Here is a 19,575-nt window from a genome sequence, read left to right on the forward strand (position 1 = left end):
AACGGAACCACATGCGCAATGCGCCAATCCTCCGGCACTATTCCCATATCTAATGACATTTGGAAAATTACTGCCAAAGCCTCTGCTATTTCCTCCTTCACTTCTCTCAATGTCCTGGGGAAGATCCCGTCTGGTCCCGGAGACTTATCCACCTTTATATTCTTCAAAAGCCTTAAAACTACACCTTTTGTAATCTCTATATTCCCCATATTTACCCAATTTGCTTTTTTTTTTATCTCACATCTCCCAATATCCTTCTCCTTAGTGAATACCGAAGAAAAGAAACTGTTCAATATCTCCCCCATTTCTCTAGGCTCCACACACAGTTTTCCGCTCTGATTTTCTAAGGGACCAATTTTGTCTCTAGCTTTCCTCTTACCATTAACATATTTGTAGAACTCTTTTGGATTAGTTTTCACCCTGCTTGCCATAGTTTCCTCGTACCTTCTTTTAGCTTTCCTAATTCCTCTCTTAAGATTCCTCTTACATTCAATGTATCTTTCAAACATCTCCTTAACTCCATGCTTCTTATATCTAATGTACGCCTCCCTTTTTCTTCGAACCAAGTTTCCAATATTCCTTGAAAACCATGGCTCTCTCAAACCTTTTGCCCCTCCTTTTAACCTAACAGGAACATAAAGCATTTGCACTCTCAAAATCTGATCTTTAAAAGACTTCCATCTCTCTACTATATCCTGCCCATAAAACAAATTGTCCCAATGCACACCCTGCAAGTCCTTTCGCATCTCCTCAAATCTAGCTTTTCCCCAATCAAAAACCTCAACCCTTGGCCGTGACTTCTCTCTTTCCATAATGACATTGAAGCTGATGGCATTATGATCACTGGACCCGAAGTGCTCACCTCCGTCATTTGACCCATCCCATTTGCCAACAGTAGATCTAACACTGCTCCTTCTCTGGTCGGCACCTCTACATATTGTTGTAAAAAACTATCTTGCACACATTTCACAAACTCTAACCCATCCAGTCCTTTCACAGAATGTGTTTCCCAATCTATATGTGGAAAATTAAAATCTCCCATAATTACAACCCTGTGCTTATCACAAATATCTACTATCTCCCTACAGATTTGCTCCTCTAGGTCTCGGTCCCCTCCGGGTGGTCTATAATACACCCCTACAAGTGTAACCTCTCCTTTCCTACTCCTCAGTTCCACCCAAATAGCCTCCGTGGATGTGCCCTCTAATCTATCCTTCCTAGGCACCGCTGTAATATTTTCCCTGACAAGCAATGCAACCCCACCTCCTCTTGCCCCTCCGACTCTATCACACCTAAAACAACGAAACCCAGGGATATTCAGTTGCCAATCACATCCCTCCTGCAACCATGTCTCACTAATCGCTACCACATCATACTTCCAAGTATCAATCCACACCTTCAGTTCATCCACATTTTTTACAATACTCCTGGCATTAAAATATATGAATTTCAGAGATTTCTCAATTTTTAATCCCTGTTTTCCCTCTTTAATAACAACATTATTTACTTTTCCTGCCAATTGCCCTTCATCTTCTTCCAGAGCATTTCCCTTCTCTATCACCTGCCCATCAAATACTTACTACAAACTTTATTTGTTTGCATTCTAACCTTCTCCTTACTGCTCTGTACTATTTTGTTTCCCTCCCCCCAACCATTCTAGTTTAAAGGATCCTGAGTAGCCCTAGCAAATACCTCTGTCAGGATTCTGGTCCCCCTGGGATTTAAGTGTAACCCGTCCTTACTGTACAGGTCACATCTCCCCCAAAAAAGGTCCCAGTTATCCAGAAACTTAAAACCCTGCCCCTTACTCCACCCCTTCAGCCACGTGTTAATCCTCCACCTCATTCTATTTCTATTCACACTGTCACGTGGCACAGGAGTAATCCAGAGATTACCCCCTTTGCGGTCCTTCTTTTTAACTCCCTACCTAACTGCCTGTACTCACTTTTTAGGACCTCTTCTCTATTTCTCCCTATGTCATTGGTACCTACATGTACCACAACCTCTGGCTCCTGTCCCTCCCACTTTAGGATATCTGGGACACGAGCAGCAACATCCTTTGGATAAAAGTAGGGAAACATGTACTCAATATTCCTGACTATGTTACTTTATTTGTCATGGCCCTGTCCTCATACAATATTATTTTATAAAAAGTCCATTTTTTTATTTGCATTCTTAACTATATTCTTAAATCTTTTCTCTGATCACACTCTTTATTGCTTAAGCACTTTTCTTGTTACTCTTTGCATTTACTTTTGTCCTCTACATTTATCTGTGCATATTTATGGAACATATCTGATCTGAATTTTTTTGATCTCTTGAAGAATTGTCCATTGTCCAAACCATCACCATTTTTACTTGTTTACTTTCTTATCTACATTCCCTGATTGCCCTTTTTCAGTCTATTACTTTGATCCCTCTATATTTATACATCAGTCAATTATTATCTCAAACTTTATTATACTACAATTACTGCTCCATACATTTTCTCATGACCTTGTATACCTGCCCCAACCTGGTTGCCATTACTAGCTGAAGCATTTTCATAGCATCACAGATTTAAAAGTGTACTGAACACAAAATACAAATTAGACTCAAAATAATGTAATTATATATACTATTTCATTCTACTTACTGAGTTGACTACTTGTTTGATGTAACAAAAAACAAATAAATTATTTAAAATTATTTAAATTAGTCACTTATTCATTTTAGAAATGCATAAAGCCAAAGTACAACTTTTAGCTGGGATAATACTATGAAATATACATGTACTGAGCAAAATGTTTAAGTCCAGAAAATATTGGTCAATATACTGAAATCTTTAGAAAAAAATGTATATTATATATTCATACAGGTTATGATCACAAACCATAATTTCATGGTGCTGAAATTGCTGTTTAAACAAGTTAAGCATTATATGAATAGTTCTGAAATTGAAATTACTTTGGTGGAGACATCATAATCGATGCTCTCCAAGCAAAATGGCTCATATTTTGATGAGTGACCAAAGCAAGGCCTAATCTATTCATTGTATCTGACAGTGTTTACAAAAGCACATGATGCTGTTTCTGATATCTTCTAATGTTTATCCATTATGCATTAAATTTTCCCTTTGAATAACAATATATTGTCACATATCTTGGTCATGATTATACATTATCGAATGTAGCTAAGGTTTCAATAGAACTTGCAAAGAAATGTGAAAATGTACTTTTAAATTCAGGATAAATTGAGTTAATTCATTTCAATTCACACTGCAGTCTTAAAATATTGTTTAGGTTGTTGGCTATCTGCATCAAATTACAGTCCCCAAACTCCGTCTGTGTTCAAAAGTACAGAAGTTTGATTCTGGTGCCAATATGCCTCATTCAACTTGTATTATGAGAATACTGAAGAATAGTCTCCATCGGGCACACAGAACTCAAAACGGTCAACCAGTTCACTTACCTCGGCTGCACCATTCCATCTGATGCAAGGATCAACAAAGAGATAGACAACAGACTTGCCAAGGCAAATAGCGCCTTTGGAAGACTACACAATAGTCTGAAAAAACAACCACCTGAAGAAACACACAAAGATCAGTGTGTACAGAGCCGTTGTCATACCCACGCTCCTGTTCAGCTCCGAATTATGGGTCCTCTACCGGCATCACCTACAGCCCCTAGAATGCTTCCATCAGCGCTGTCTCCGCTCCATCCTCAACATTCATTGGAATGACTTCATCACCAACATCGAAGTACTCGAGATGGCAGAGGCCGACAGCATCGAATCGACGCTGCTGAAGATCCAACTGCGCTGGGTAGGTCATGTCTCCAGAATGGAGGACCATCGTCTTCCCAAGATCGTGTTCTATGGTGAGCTCTCCACTGGCCACTGAGACAGAGGTGCACCAAAGAAGAGGTACAAGGACTGCTTAAAGAAATCTCTTGGTGCCTGCCACATTGACCACCGCCAGTGAGCTGATATCGCCTCCAACCGTGCATCGTGGCGCCTCACAGTTCAGCGGGCAGCAACCTCCTTTGAAGAAGACCGCAGAGCCCACCTCACTGACAAACGACAAAGGAGTAAAAACCCAAAACCCAACCCCAACCAACCAATTTTCCCTTGCAACCGTGCCTGCCTGTCCCGCATCGGACTTGTCATCAACGAGCCTGCAGCAGATGTGGACATACCCCTCCATAATCTTCGTCCATGAAGCCAAGCCGAAGAAAGAAGGTAATTAAGGGTCAATGCCAGGATGTGGTTTGAAGTTAATGTTCAGCAATGATCATTGACATTATACAATTTTAAAAAATAAAATCAGTTTCAATTAATGGATTACTTCATCACATACCTCAGAAGTGATTCAAAATTTAAGTAGCTATCTTCCTGTAAAATTCATCAGCCTTCATGAAAACAGACTAAAGACAACTTTTTAATATTATGTCGCATTGATGAAATAATTTTAAACAAAGCAACGCAATACTTACACTCTCTTTGTAAACAGCATAGAATCCTCAAAATCTGGTGAATCATTTTAGAATAAATTCTTCACAGAATTACTCCAACAACACAACCGTTTCTCAATATTAAGGGGTTAAGTAAAAATAAATAAGGTGTGCAGGTTCTGTGATAAAATTGGAATTCACTTTCTGATACAAATACTATAAAACAACCCATTTTCCAAGATCAGTGCAGAAAAAGTTTAAAAAAAAACTGTCACAAGTGCAATAGTTTCAAAAGAATTTTAATGTACAAAAAATATTACCTAACAATATTACTGATAAATTAAGCTATTTCAAAACATTGTAATTCTGCTCCCGTAATTTGTTTTTAAATATAGAACAAGATCTTGTTTGAAGTCTCTAACTGAACTGGCCTTGATGTTTTAGTATATCAGCTAGTTTTTCTATAGTTGGGAGTTATTGCTCAAGTTTAAGCATACTCAGTTTGAAACCCTATGCACAGATTCATTATATATTCAGCTAGTCATTCAAGCAATTTATTGTGTTTTTCTTTTTACTTTTGGGGAAAAAAACTTAAAGGGAGAATAAAAGATATTTGTTTTTAATAAAGCAATATAAATTTAGATTGTAGGTCTTTAATATTGCACAACCAAAATCTCTCTTTTTAAACTTTTACATGATCAAAATGGAAAAAAGTAAAATGTAGGTTACATCTGTGGCATTAGTACGTATTTACAGGCAAGAGATCAAATATCTTTTAATGGTAAGAAATCAATTGTTGTAAGTGTAAAACTGTAGTCCCAAACATGTGAATCCTTAATGCTTTTACAGGAGTATAATATTCCCAGTTGAGGAACTTCATGCAGGTCTCAGATTTCAAAGCATGCTCAGGCACTCCACATTTTCGGGCCTACAGTTAAAAGTATCTTTATATCAAGAGCCTGATTTGTCACGTCTAGATTGTGCAGAATCTGCAGGCACTAAAGCTGCAATATAGCATAAAAAAATTTTTTTTTAAATTCTACAAGCTTTTCTGAAAATCATGAGGAAAATTCATGAGTGTAGTAAACTTTGGAAAAATGTCCACATCTATTAACACTGGACAACAAATTTTTTTCAAAAGGTTTGTTTCATGAAAAAAAAATGGGGATTATGATTGACCACTTAGAGCAGAACAAAGATAATTTCAGATTTGCTGTACCACGTAGGAAGTTGGCAAAACATTAAATTAACTTTTTATTGAATTTAGCATGTTTTTTTTTTTGAATTTAGCATGTTTAATCGCATAATGATGCTGACACATTGCGTTAGTTCAACCGACTTAAAAATGTTATGCCATTTATTTTTGTTTGTATCTGATGCCTCTCGTGTCAATGACCAACAATAGTTGGCCAGAATTGATGGATTTCAGTTGCCCTGATACCGCTTTTCCATAGTCGCAATGCCCTGGTGAAACCTTTCACTGTGCTTGTCTGCCTATACCAAGATCAGCAGGGAAGAAGTCCAAGTATGAATGCAGAAAATGAATTTTCAATGACATGTTGCACTTGATGGCTTTGTATGCTTGAAGTAGACTTAAAATATGACAGGAAATTACAAAAATTGGTTATATCTAAAACACAGTACATGATAGGAAAATTTTGAAGTTATTTTCATGATCAGCGGACAAAATCCATAAAATATACTCAAATGTTTTCAGGAAGCAAAATATTTGTTGTCCAGTGTAATTAGTAATACAGCAATTTGCTCATTCAATACTTTCATTTCTACCTTTGTGGTTTTAAGATATGGTTTATATTTTGAATATTGTAGTTTATCTAATGCATCTTTGTAATAAAAGAATACATTAGAGTAGTATACAACATTTCAGAAGGGGAAAATAGATAAATTAATGCTCAGATTGACAGCACCAGTTTTCACAATCACAAATTTTGTTTAATTAACATCTTCAACTAACATTCCAAATGAAGCTTAAGAATTAATAAAATTCACAATATATTGTAGCTTTAAAGACGTAGTTTAAAAACTACGTGTCCTGCATGTGACACAATCTGCATACTTTTTACAGTATAACTGTTGTCAGAAATGTCCAGAACTGTGGCCCTAACATTTTCCATCACCCTTTCATTGATGTTCATCGATCTCTGAGGTTTCACCATGTTGTATTCTAGATGCTATTCTGATTGCTTCTTCCAAAGATTGTTGCTCTCCAAGCTATGAAGAAATACAACAAATAAATCATAAATAAATACTCTAGGTCTTATGGGCAAAACTACATTTTTCAATTCTTATTAAAGAGTATTTGACAATCAAACTATAATCATAGAACTTAAAATCATAAAATGTGGAATAGTCATCTTTTGATGATCTTTCACCAGAACAGTTCATGAATCTCTTTCTGCCAACGCCATCTTAAATTCTGATATTATTCAGCAAAGCTGCTTCTATTTCAAATTCCAGAATTTTCTTTTTTTTTTTTGCTTTTTGTTTATTGCTTAATATAGATTGATAGCAATATTTTGATTGCTTATGTAAAAAATAACCTGCATTTATATAGTACTTTTGGCATCGTAGAAACCCGAGGAATTTCAGTGTCCAAAAAAAATAGACTGAGCCGTGTACATTAGGTAGAGAATGTAGGAAAACAGACAGTTTAACTGGGCAATTCAAGGAATCTATTGAAACTTCAACATCACCATGTGCTCTGCATCATGGCAAATGATTGTATAAGATCTTCAATATAAGATCAATTCCAATCAATTTAAAATTGAATTAATATCTCATTAATTGAAGTTTTATTCCAAAGTTACTAATTTTAAAAATATCAAATGGAATGACTAATGTAAAACCACTGTGACAAATAGCAGTAAAAGTAATACTTTTGTATTATTTAGTTCAATATACTCTCTTGTTATCTACCTCCACTGGTAAGGGTGAAAAAGGGCACAATGTTTTTGTTTAAGAAACAGACCAATAACTCAATTTTTATTATAATTTATTTCATGTTTATTTTATTTTGATTTTGCAGCTACTGTGGTGGTTTTTAAACTTGTAGAAACTAGTCAAGTAAATTTTGATGTGGAAATCAGCTCGCGCCTCTGAAATGAAATCAGACTGCAAAAGAACACGTAGCTAAAAATCTCTTCAAAGCCTACAGACTATTATAAATGATCAATTCATATATGGGAAGTGAGGATGACTAGTTAGGAGATGTCACAAGCAGACATCTTTCTGAAGTCTCAGCTCTCACTTCAAAAATACAGAGGTGTGTTTCTATATTCATACAATTTAAAATGAGTTAGGGGCAAAATGACCATTCTATATTAAAATTTGAATAAAGATGAGCACTGGCCTTCAACATGTCATTTTGAGGCATTCAATGCACCAATACCAGTAGTACAACACAACATGATTATGTATTTGTGATATTTATAATTTAAATAAAATTCCTTAAAATAATTAAAATATTGGTTGTGGAGAACACACATTTTTTTTAAAAACATGAACACAAAAAGCTTAAAACCCACCTGCACTGCAATTTGAGTGCCATTTGCTGTTGCGAGTAATGTAACAGGTCGTGCTCCTCCAGTTACTAAATGATGTTCTTGGTGGGTAACCATCTTTTCCACTTCAACGGATGCAGCCTGCAGTGCAGCAATCGTCGTCTCACCTCTCATCACACAATCTGGAGTTACGATAGCAACCTTTAAGAAACAGGTGGTCTTAATTAAATAAAAATAACAAAACATGCTTAAAATCAGTTCATTCCATCAACAGATTTGGATTTAATTATGGTCTTCAGTAAAATATTTTGAAAGGTGCTGTTAATTAATCAGTTATGTGGTTAGAGATAAATACAAATTTTAAAAAGTAGAATGGGCCAGCCCATAACAGCTGTGGTTCTGATAAAAGGTGACTGATCTAAAATGATTTTCTTTCCATATATCCCAATTGGAGTGCTGACTATTTCCAGTACTTGTTTATCTTCATGCCAAAGGCACCTGCTGCTATATGCTGCGATAAAACTTCAAAATTGAATTTTATAAAAATTGTAATAAAAAAACCCACCTGCACTGCAATTTAAAAAAAATTGACAAATTTCATGATAAGGCAAATGATCAAACTTTTGTTTGGGACGAATCACGTGATGGAGTAGTGGCCGGTCAGGGAATTCCAACCCTCTCCGGAAAAGTTGAAAAAAAACGCACAAAACACGAAGGTACAAGAATAAAAATTAAAACAAAGTAAAAGTAAACGTGAGAAGAAAATGGCAGCGAAGAGAGAAAAGTCGAAAGCAACGAGAAGAAGAGATGAAAGAACGTCGGAAGAAGAAGGTGAAGGCCTTACCTGTCCGAGGAGGCCCGCCGCGGAGAGAGAAGCCCGCTCTCTAAGGTCGGTGGAAGTCCCGAGTTCGGGACTACAAAAATGGCTCGCGGAGCCGAGTAAAAGTGCGCAAACACGCATGCGCGATGCGCATGAAAAAAAACACACTGACGGGAGGGGGGAACAGCTGAGGAGTCGATCTCCACAGCTGAGAGTGACAGCTACAACACAGCAACAGGAAGAGAACATAGAAAATAACGAGAACAAGAAAGAAGAGAGCAAAAAGAAAACAAGGAAACAACAGATGGCCAACCCAGAGGAAGAAGAAGAAGAAGAACATAGAGAAATGGAAGAAGAAGGGAAAGGCAGGACAATGGATATTTTTTTTTAAAGAATGTATGGAATCAGTGAAAGAATGGCAATTACAAGAATTTAATGAGATAAAAAGAAGAGTTAAGAGTCCAGAAGAAAAAATGAATAAAATAGAATTGGTCATATCAGAGATAGGAAAAAGAGTGGATAATGTGGAAGAATGAGAAATAATCGTAGAAATGGAAGTAGAGGACTTAAAAGAGAAATTAGAAGAATCTAATAAAAAAGTTAAAGAGGCACATGAGCTGTTAGCTCAGAAGATAGATATAATGGAAAACTATAATAGAAGAAATAATATAAAGATAGTGGGCCTTAAGGAAGATGAAGAAGGCAAGAATATGAGAGAATTTATAAAAGATTGGATCCCCAGGGTCCTAGGAAGACCAGAATTACAGGAAGAAATGGAAATAGAGAGGGCACATAGAACACTAGCCCCGAAACCACAACCGCAGCAAAAACTAAGATCCATTTTAGTAAAATTCTTAAGATATACAACAAGAGAAAATATATTGGAGAAAGCAATGAAGAAAATAAGAGAAGACAAAAAGCCACTGGAACACAAAGGTCAAAAAATTTTTTTAACATCCAGACATAAGTTTTGAACTCCTGAAGAAGAGGAAGGAGTTCAATACAGCAAAAACGATCCTATGGAAAAAAGGATATAAATTTATGTTAAAGTACCCAGCAGTACTTAAAATAGTTATTCCAGGGCAACAAAACAGACTATTCTCAGATCCAGAAGAAGCACGAAAATTTGCATTTAGAGGAAAATATATAGAGTATAGATAAGAATTAATAAGGGAATAGAGGAAATAAGGAGGGAATTAAAAGAGTGATCTTTCTTATATATGAAAATTGAAATCTTTTCCGGGGGGGGGGGGGGCTGGATGGGGAGGAGTTACGGTCACTGTGAAATCAGTTGACGCTTGAGAGTGAATTCGCAAATTCAAATGGAGAGGGGAGATGTGGTTGCCCGACAATGGATAAAGGGCAACTCAGGAGGGGGAGGGGAGAATGGGGTTAAAGAAGTTTTAAATAGGAGAATAAGGAAAATGTTTGATGTTTTAGAAATGTCTTATAAAGTGTTCAAAACAAGAAAGCAGAAATGGATAAGAAGGAAAGGTGATGATGAGGAAACGGAAAGGGAAGATAAAACAAGTATGAAATGGCTACGTTGAACTATATGACTTTAAATATTAACGGAATACATAACCAAATCAAAAGGAAGAAACTGCTAAATTTACTGAAAAAAGAGAAAATTGATATAGCATTCGTGCAAGAAACACATTTAACTGAAATGGAGCATAAGAAATTAAAGAGAGATTGGGGAGGACATGTAACAGCAGCGTCATATAATTCAAAAGCAAGAGGAGTAGCTATATTAATCAGTAAAAATGTACCATTTAAAATAGAAGAGGAAATAATAGATCCAGCAGGGAGATATGTAATGATAAAATGTCAGATATATTCAGAGTTTTGGAATCTACTCAATGTATATTCACCTAACGAAGAAGATCAAAAGTTTATGCAAGATATTTTTTTGAAGATAGCAGACACGCAAGGGAACATATTAATAGGAGGGGATTTCAACCTTAATTTGGATTCAAATATGGATAAAACTGGGAAAAAAAATTAACAGAAAGAACAAAGTAACCAAATTTATAATTAAATCGATGCAAGAAATGCAACTTTTGGATATATGGAGGAAACAACACCCAAAGGAAAAGGAATATTCATATTATTCGGGTAGACATAAAACATATTCAAGAATAGACCTATTTCTGTTATCAGCTCGTATGCAAGATACAGTAAGAAAAACAGAATATAAAGCTAGAATATTATCGGACCATTCACCTTGATATTGACAATAGAGTTAGAGGACATCCCTCCAAGAATGTATAGATGGAGATTAAACTCCATGCTACTTAAAAGGCTGGATTTTAGAGAATTCATTGAAAGACAAATTAAAATGTACTTTGAAATAAATACGGAATCAGTGAAAGATAAGTTTATATTATGGGACGCAATGAAAGCGTTCATCAGAGGGCAAATAATAAGTTATGTAACCAAGATGAAGAAGAACTACAATCAGGAAACAGAGCAGTTGGAAAGGGAAATAGTAAATATAGAAAAAGAATTAGCAATGAAGGAAGACACAACTAAAAGAAGAGAATTGGCAGATAAAAAAATAAAATATGAAACATTACAAACATATAAGGTGGAGAAGAACATAATGAAGACAAAACAGAAATATTATGAACTAGGGGAAAAAACGCACAAAATTCTAGCATGGCAGCTTAAGAACAAGCTAAGAAAATGGTATTGGCATCAAGGAAAAAAGACAAACAAATCACATATAATCCAATGGAGATTAATGAAAACTTTAGAGAATTCTATGAACAATTATACCAAACTGAAAACGATGGGAAAGAAGACAAAATAGATGAATTTTTAACTAAAATTGAACAACCAAAATTACAAATAGAGGAACAAAATAAATTAACAGAACCATTTGAAATAGTAGAAATACAAGAGATAATAAAAAAAACTACCAAATAATAAAACACCAGGAGAGGATGGATTCCCAATAGAATTCTATAAAACATTTAAAGATTTATTAATTCCTCCCCTCCTAGAAGTAATTAACTAGATTGACAAAACACAAAGCTTACCAGATTCATGTAAAACAGCAATAATTACAGGAATACCAAAGCAAGGGAAAGATCCACTCGCACCAGCGTCATATAGACCAATATCTTTACGTAACACAGATTATAAGATAATAGCTAAAAACTATTAGCAAACAGATTAGCAGATTATATACCTAAAATGGTAAATCTAGACCAAACTGGATTTATTAAAAAAAGACAGACAACAGACAATATTTGCAAATTTATTAACTTAATTCATACAGTAGAAGGGAGTAAAGCGCCAACAGAAGCAGTTGCTTTAGACGCAGAGAAGGCCTTTGACAGAGTAGAATGGAATTATTTATTCCAAGTATTGCAAAAATTCAGTTTACCAGAGAAGTATCTCTCGTTGGCTTGGCTTCGCGGACGAAGATTTATGGAGGGGGTAAAAAGTCCACGTCAGCTGCAGGCTCGTTTGTGGCTGACAAGTCCGATGCGGGACAGGCAGACACGGTTGCAGCGGAAAATTGGTTGGTTGGGGTTGGGTGTTGGGTTTTTCCTCCTTTACCTTTTGTCAGTGAGGTGGGCTCTGCGGTCTTCTTCAAAGGAGGTTGCTGCCCGCCAAACTGTGAGGCGCCAAGATGCACGGTTTGAGGCGTTATCAGCCCACTGGCGGTGGTCAATGTGGCAGGCACCAAGAGATTTCTTTAGGCAGTCCTTGTACCTTTTCTTTGGTGTACCTCTGTCACGGTGGCCAGTGGAGAGCTCGCCATATAACACGATCTTGGGAAGGCGATGGTCCTCCATTCTGGAGACGTTACCCATCCAGCGCAGTATATTAATCCAGAGAAGTATATTAATTGGATTAAAGCATTATATAAGGGGCCATTGGCGAAAGTGACAGTAAATGGATATATATCAAAGCAATTTAATTTAAGCAGATCAACAAGGCAGGGATGCCCACTATCACCCTTATTGTTCGCGTTAGCTATAGAACCACTAGCAGAATTGATAAGAACAGAAAATAAAATAAAAGGAATAAAAATAAAAGACAAGGAATATAAAATCAGTTTATTTGTAGATGATGTTATAGTATACTTAACAGAACCAGAATTATCCATAAAAGAATTATATAAGAAATTGAAGGAATATGGAGAAGTGTCAGGTTATAAGATTAACGCAAATAAAAGTGAAGCAATGCCAATGAATAATGCGGATTTCTCAAAATTTAAGAAGGAATCACCATTCAGATGGCAAACGCAAGCTATAAGATACCAAGGTATACAAATAAATAAAAACCTCGGCCATCTATATAAACTCAATTATTATCCACTAATGAAAAAATTACAGGACAATTTAGAGCATTGGAAAGATTTACCACTAACACTAATAGGAAGGATAAACTGTATTAAAATGAACATTTTCCCAAGAATACAATACCTATTTCAGGCATTGCCAATACACTTGACAGAGAAATTCTTCAAGGAGTTAAAGAAAATAATAAGGAAATTTTTATGGAAAGGGGGGAAACCGAGGATAGCACTAGATAAATTAACAGAATGGTATAAACAAGGAGGCTTACAACTGCCAAACTTTAAAAATTATTATAGAGCCGCACAATTAAGATGATACCTATCAGATTTTTATCAAACAAGGGAAAAGCCATCTTGGACTAGATTAGAACTAGATAAAATAGGGGAGAAGATAACTGAACACATATTATATAAATGGGATGAAAAATTGGTACAACATAAGAGTTCTCCAGTATTACATCATCTGCTCAATATTTGGAAGAAGATTCATGTAGAAAGGAATAAAACAAATTACCAATTACCAAAACTAATACTGACTCAAAATCAGTTAATCCCTTTTACAATAGATAACCTTTCCTTTAGAGAATGGGATAAAAAAGGGATCAAAAGAATAGAAAATTGTTTTTCAGGAAATAGATTATTATCCTTTGAACAAATGAAGGATAAATATAATATAACTCAAGATACAGTGTTGGCCTATTACCAACTGAGATCCTACTTGAAGGACAAATTAGGAAGTAGTCTGAGGTTACCAGAGGGAAGTAATTTTGTATATGTGATTACAGATACAATGATAATCAAAAAATTTATAACAAATATGTATATTAAACTGCAAGAAAAGGAGAATGAGGAAACAAATGGTAAAACTAAACAAAAATGGGAACAAGATTTAAATATAAAGATAAAGAAGGAAACATGGGAGAAGTTATGCTCTGGAACTATGAGAAATACAATAAACACGAGGTTACGTATGATACAATATAACTGGATACACAGGCTATACATTACACCTCAAAAGTTAAATAAATGGGACCCAACAGTATCTGACAGATGTTTTCGTTGTAAAAAAGAAATGGGAACAACAATTCATGCAATCTGGACATATGAGAAAGTAGAAAAGTTTTGGGAAGATCTAAACCAGATATTAAATAAAATTACAGAAAACAATATACCAAAAAACCCAGAGATCTTCCTCCTAAGTAACATAAAAAACAAAGAATTTGGACTTGATTTGGATGGTGCACAAAAAAGATTTATTAAGATAGCTCTAGCCGTAGCAAAAAAATGTATTATGTCAACCTGGAAATTAGAAGATAATTTGAGAATACAACAATGGTATATAGAAATGAATAAATGTATTCCATTAGAAAAAATAACATATAATTTAAGAAATAATATTGAAATATTTGAACAAATATGGGAGCCATACATAAAACACAATAGAGAAAACCTACCGGGGACATCTACCACCTAAAATAACGAAAGGAGAAGGAAATGAAAAGAATTGACTCAGTGGAATTTCTTGTTTATTTTTATTGAATGACAACATTGTTTGACTGGTTTAATGTATCTTAGATTTTGTACTTTAAATGAATGGGGGGGGAGATAGGGAGGGTGGGATGGGAGGAGGGGGGGAGAAAATGACACTGTATATAATTGAAAAGGAAAATGTATGTATCTTGGTCAATTTGGGTAATGGTGTGAAAAATAAAAAATTTAAAAAAAAAAACTTTTGTTTAAAAAAATAAGTCATGAAGGTCTTTTAAAGGGATAAAAGTGAAGTAATGTGGCTAAGGGCTTTAGCAAGTGAAAATACCAATTTGTGATTTGTCATTGGTGGAGCAATGAAAATTTTGAATTTCCCACTGAGCATTAAACATTTGGTGAAGATACTAAAGACAGAGGGCAAGACCACAAAGGAGTTTTATACAATTTAAGGTGGTGCACAGAACTCAAATGTGTAAATTTAAATTATCCTGTTTTTTATGCAGACATTGATCGTTTTTGTGAGAAATGTAAAATTTTTGAAGCCTCTCTGTTTCATAGGTTCTGGGAATCCCCAAATTTAGAGAGATTTTGTGAAGAGATTTTTCAAACTCCATCAGCAATTATCAAGATTAACAAGGAATCCTTAATTGCTCTGTTTGATTTTTCTGGTGACTCAGAAAAACTTCTATCGGCATCTCAGGAAAAAGTCCTAGCTTTTATTACATTGACAGCCAGCCGAGCTATTTTATTGAAATGGAAAGGAGACATCCCCTACAAACATGTTCCCATTTTAGTACAAATGGGATTATCACTAAGGGCTAGTATAGACAGGAGGGACTGAATGGTGACAGTTAACATTTAACATTTCACACAAACACAAGTTGCAGCCCAGAGATAATTCAATACATTAGAACTGAGGGAAGGGGGGGGCGTGGCAAGATGGCGTAAGGAACAGACGTGCCTTCCAGTCCTCTCCTGACTCTAACTTATTGTTTTGTCTTTAAGTGCCCGTTAAAACTTTTTTAAAAAGTTTATAAATAGTATGAGATGTTGAATTAATCAATCTTTAATGAGGCATGGACTGCTTGATGTTTATGCTCCTAATGTTGAGGATACAGCTTTTGTTGTGGATATGTCTTTATTACTTGGACAATCGAACTCTAATGTGATGTTGGGGGACATTTGAATGTGGTGTTGGAGCCTTTATTGGATAAGTACTCAAGAGTAATTAAGAAGTCCAAGATGGCAATCCAAGTGATTAATATGATGGCAGATTTGAATTTAATTGATATTTGGTGAAGAGTTAATCCTACAGAGAAAGATTTTTCTTTTTATTCCTCGCGACATAATTCTTTTTCTAGAATTGATTATTTTTTAATATCAGCACATTTGCAGGATAGGGTTACATCTGTGGAGTATAAGGCTAGATTGGTTTCGGATCATTCATTATTATTATTAGAATATTTGAGTTCACAAGATGTTCAGAAAGCTTCAAGATGGAGATTTAATACTATGCTATTACGACGTGAATTTAATTCTGTGAAAGAACGGTTGTGGAAAAAAAGACATAGGGCAACATTCAGGTATTCTGCGGTACTGAAGATTTTTTAGAATGGAAATTAGCCAAAATTCTTTGACAATCCTAAAGAGGTTATGGACTTTGCTCAGTCTCTACCAATCATGCAGTTTCAGGAAGGATGTAGTCCTTCAAGGTCTCCAAAGAGAGTAGAGATGTAAGGTGGTATCCAGATTTTTAAACGAAATGGAAGCAATGGTGATCGAAGTGGTAACGTTGATTTAAAAAAATAAATCTTTTATCTTTTTTTTGAAAAGAGTTTAAATAGTTTAAATAATGATGATAGTTTAATGAAATGGGAGTTGGGAGAGGGAACTGGGTGGGCACTAGTTTCCAGAAGTCATCAGCTACCTGTGAGTTATCTCACACCCAATATTTTGGGGGAGTTACCGCTTTGGGCGGTTTAAACAGGAGGAGGTAGTTGTGACCTCCGACCTGTTTTTTTTTCTTTTAATTTTTGGGTTAAGTGAAGGTTTTTTTAAATAAATAATTTTTTTTTAAACTCTTTTTGTTTTGATTGTAATTGAGAGGGAATTAGGAGGTTTTTTTTCTCTCCTTTTTTTTCTTTTTTTTGGGTTTTTTTTCCTCTTTTTTCTTTCTTTTTTAAGAGGATGATGTCACAGAAGATAATAAGTCAAAAATTGAGGATGTTGAATTAGATGAAGAGGAAGATGAGGGGAAAGGTGATAAGAAGAAGAAGAAGAAAACCAAGTACAAATACATTGAGGGAGAAGAGTTTAATAAAATTAAGTTAATTTTGATAGAGAATTTTGAAGATGTTATAAATGAAGAATATGGAGAATTTTATAAGAGTTTGAACTTTTTTTTCTTTTTTTATATAAGGGGAGGGGAAGGGAATAAAAAGTTTATCTGATTATTTTTCTAAGGGATGTTTTTGTTCTCTCGATGAATTATAAAGGAAACTTGGTATTAATGGAAATTCTGTATTTATGTATTATTAATTATGATTTTTTGTATAACAGATATGTGGTTGATATATGATTTTAATATTTGAATTTAGTTTTAAAGTGGATTTCATTTGTTAAATACATGAATTATGTTTGATTTAAATATATGTTTAAGGGTATTATTTTAGTATTGATTTTTTTGTTGTTAGTAATTTTTTTTGTTAAGTTTTATCCTTTTTTTCGTAAGTGGGGTTTTTTCTATTTTATTTACAACATTGTTAATTAATTCTTCACTCTTTATTTTGGGGGGGAGGGATGGATTAATTTTAAATTAGATGAATAATGTTGTGTTATAATTATTGGGGGGGTTAATTTGTGTAGTTTAATGATGTAGTATTCTAATTTTTATTATCTTATTTTTTATTATTTCTTTAAATGTAATTCTTATTTTATTCATGTCATAAAATTTTAAATAAAGTTTAAAAAAAAAGAACTGAGGGAAGGCTTGTCATGGTCCGTTCCAAATTCGATACATTTGCAATGTAACTATGATTTTGTAAGGGAGAACCATTCTGAATGTTGAAGGGAAAACAGTTTTTTGAAGCAGCTCTTGTGACCAGCCAATTTTGTAGAATTCAGAGCAAAGCCTGCACTGTGAACCACTGGGCCTTTTCAGAGGGTCTTTTGGGAAGCAAAGTGCTTCATTTTGAGTGTGCCTAACAGTGAAGTTCACTTGGAGAGACCAGTGCCAGGGTCTTGGAAGCTTCATGGAGGCCGTCCAGTTCAAGGCTTGCCTACAAAGGGACCAGAAGTGTGAAAAAGGTCATCTTGCTGAGAGGGAGGGAATTAAAAAAAGGAGTTTGATAATAGTGAAAATTTCAGAATGATATTAACTGTGAGCCAATATTAGTTACTCACCATCAAATTACAACAAAGAATATTACAGCACAGTACAGGCCCTTCGGCCCACAACATTGTGCTGACCTTAATAAACCTCATCAACAAAATAAACATTTCCCACATCACACCCACAACCCTCTATTTTTCTTGCATCCATGTAGCGATATAGGTCTTTTAAATATCCCCACTGTACCAGCCTCCACCACCAAAACTAGCAATGCATTCCAGGCACCTACTACATTTGGGTAAAAAAAAATTACAGGTGCATTCTCCACTAAACATTTCTCCCTTTACTTGTACAGATGTCCTCTAGTATTTGTTAATCTTGCCCCAGGAAAAAGACACTCTCTGTCCACCCTATCTATGCCTCTCATAATCTTGTAGACCTCTATTAAGTTACCCATCATCCTTTGTTGCTATAAAGAGAAAAGCTCAAGCTCTTAAAACATCTACTCCAATCCAGGTAACATTCTAGTAAATCTCCTCTGAACCACTTCATAGCTTTCACATTCTTCCTGTAGTGAGGTGACCAGAATTAAACCAAATGTTCCAATGGTCTAATCAGAGTTTTATAGAGCTGCAATGTTCCCTCAAGACTCTTGAACTTAATCCCTTTATTTATGAAAGCCTTCTTAGCTACCCAATCAACCTGCGCAGCAAACTTCAGAGATCTTTCGATTCAGACCTCAAGCTCCCTCTGTTCTTACACACTTAAGAATCCTGCCATTAACTACAGTGCCCTCCATAATGTTTGGGACAGATTTTTTTTTTCCCCTTTATTTGCCTCTGTGCTCCACAGTTTTAAATTTGTAAAACAATTCACATATGATTAAAGTGCACATTCCACATTTTATTCAAGGCTATTTGGTTTGAACATGTAAAAATTGCAGCACTTTTTATACATAGTCCCCTCATTTCAGGGCATTGTAATATTTGGGACTGCTTGAAGTCTGTGATTCATGGACATTAGCATGTGTTGAGTATCTTCTCTGGTGTCACTCTGCCAGGCCTCTACTACAGCCACCTTCAGCTCCTGCCTGTTTCAGGGACTTGACCCCTTCAGCTTTCTCTTCAGCATATGGAAGCCATGCTCAATTAGATTTAGATTGGGTGACTGACTTGCCTATTCAAGAATTTTCCAATTTTTAAGCTTTGAAAAGCTCCTTTGTTGCTTTAGCAGTATGTTTGGGATCATTGTCTTGGTGTAGGATGAAGCATCATCCAGTGAGTTTGGTGTCATTTGCTCTAACTTGAGCAAATAAGATGTTTCTGTACACCTCAGAATTCATTTTGTACTACCATCAGCAATTACATCAATGAAGATAAGTGTGCCAGTATATGTGGCAGCCATACATGCCCAGGCCATAACACCCCCACCACCATATTCACAGATGAGGTGGTCTTGGACAGTTTCTTAACACCTCCACACTTTGCTCTTGAATCACTGATACAGGTTAATCATGGTCTCATCTGTCCACAAGACCCATTTCAAGAATCATGCAGGCTCTTATGCAGGCCTTGGCAATCTGTAATCTGGCCATCCTATTTCTGTGGCTAACTCGTCCTCTGTATTTCTGTTCATGAAGCCTTCTGTGGACAGTAGTCATTGTCATAACC

General features: G+C 35.3%; 1 protein-coding gene across 6 annotated transcripts in view; it reads right to left on the bottom strand.

Moving 5' to 3' along the window:
- Positions 1-4,713: 4,713 nt before the first annotated feature.
- znf143b (zinc finger protein 143b) overlaps positions 4,714-19,575 on the bottom strand; it is a 74,704-nt gene continuing 59,842 nt past the window's right edge. For all 6 annotated transcript variants that reach the window (XM_069900224.1, XM_069900201.1, XM_069900208.1 and 3 more), the window contains 2 exons: positions 7,976-8,152; positions 4,714-6,662 (listed from right to left, as the gene is read on the bottom strand). In XM_069900224.1, coding sequence (XP_069756325.1) covers positions 6,573-6,662; positions 7,976-8,152 — 267 coding nt within the window. In that variant the 3' untranslated portion in view covers positions 4,714-6,572. The remainder of the gene's footprint in view (positions 6,663-7,975; positions 8,153-19,575) is intronic.

The sequence above is a fragment of the Narcine bancroftii genome, chromosome 1 (assembly GCF_036971445.1).
Source record: "Narcine bancroftii isolate sNarBan1 chromosome 1, sNarBan1.hap1, whole genome shotgun sequence".
Classification (NCBI taxonomy): Eukaryota; Metazoa; Chordata; class Chondrichthyes; order Torpediniformes; family Narcinidae; genus Narcine; species Narcine bancroftii.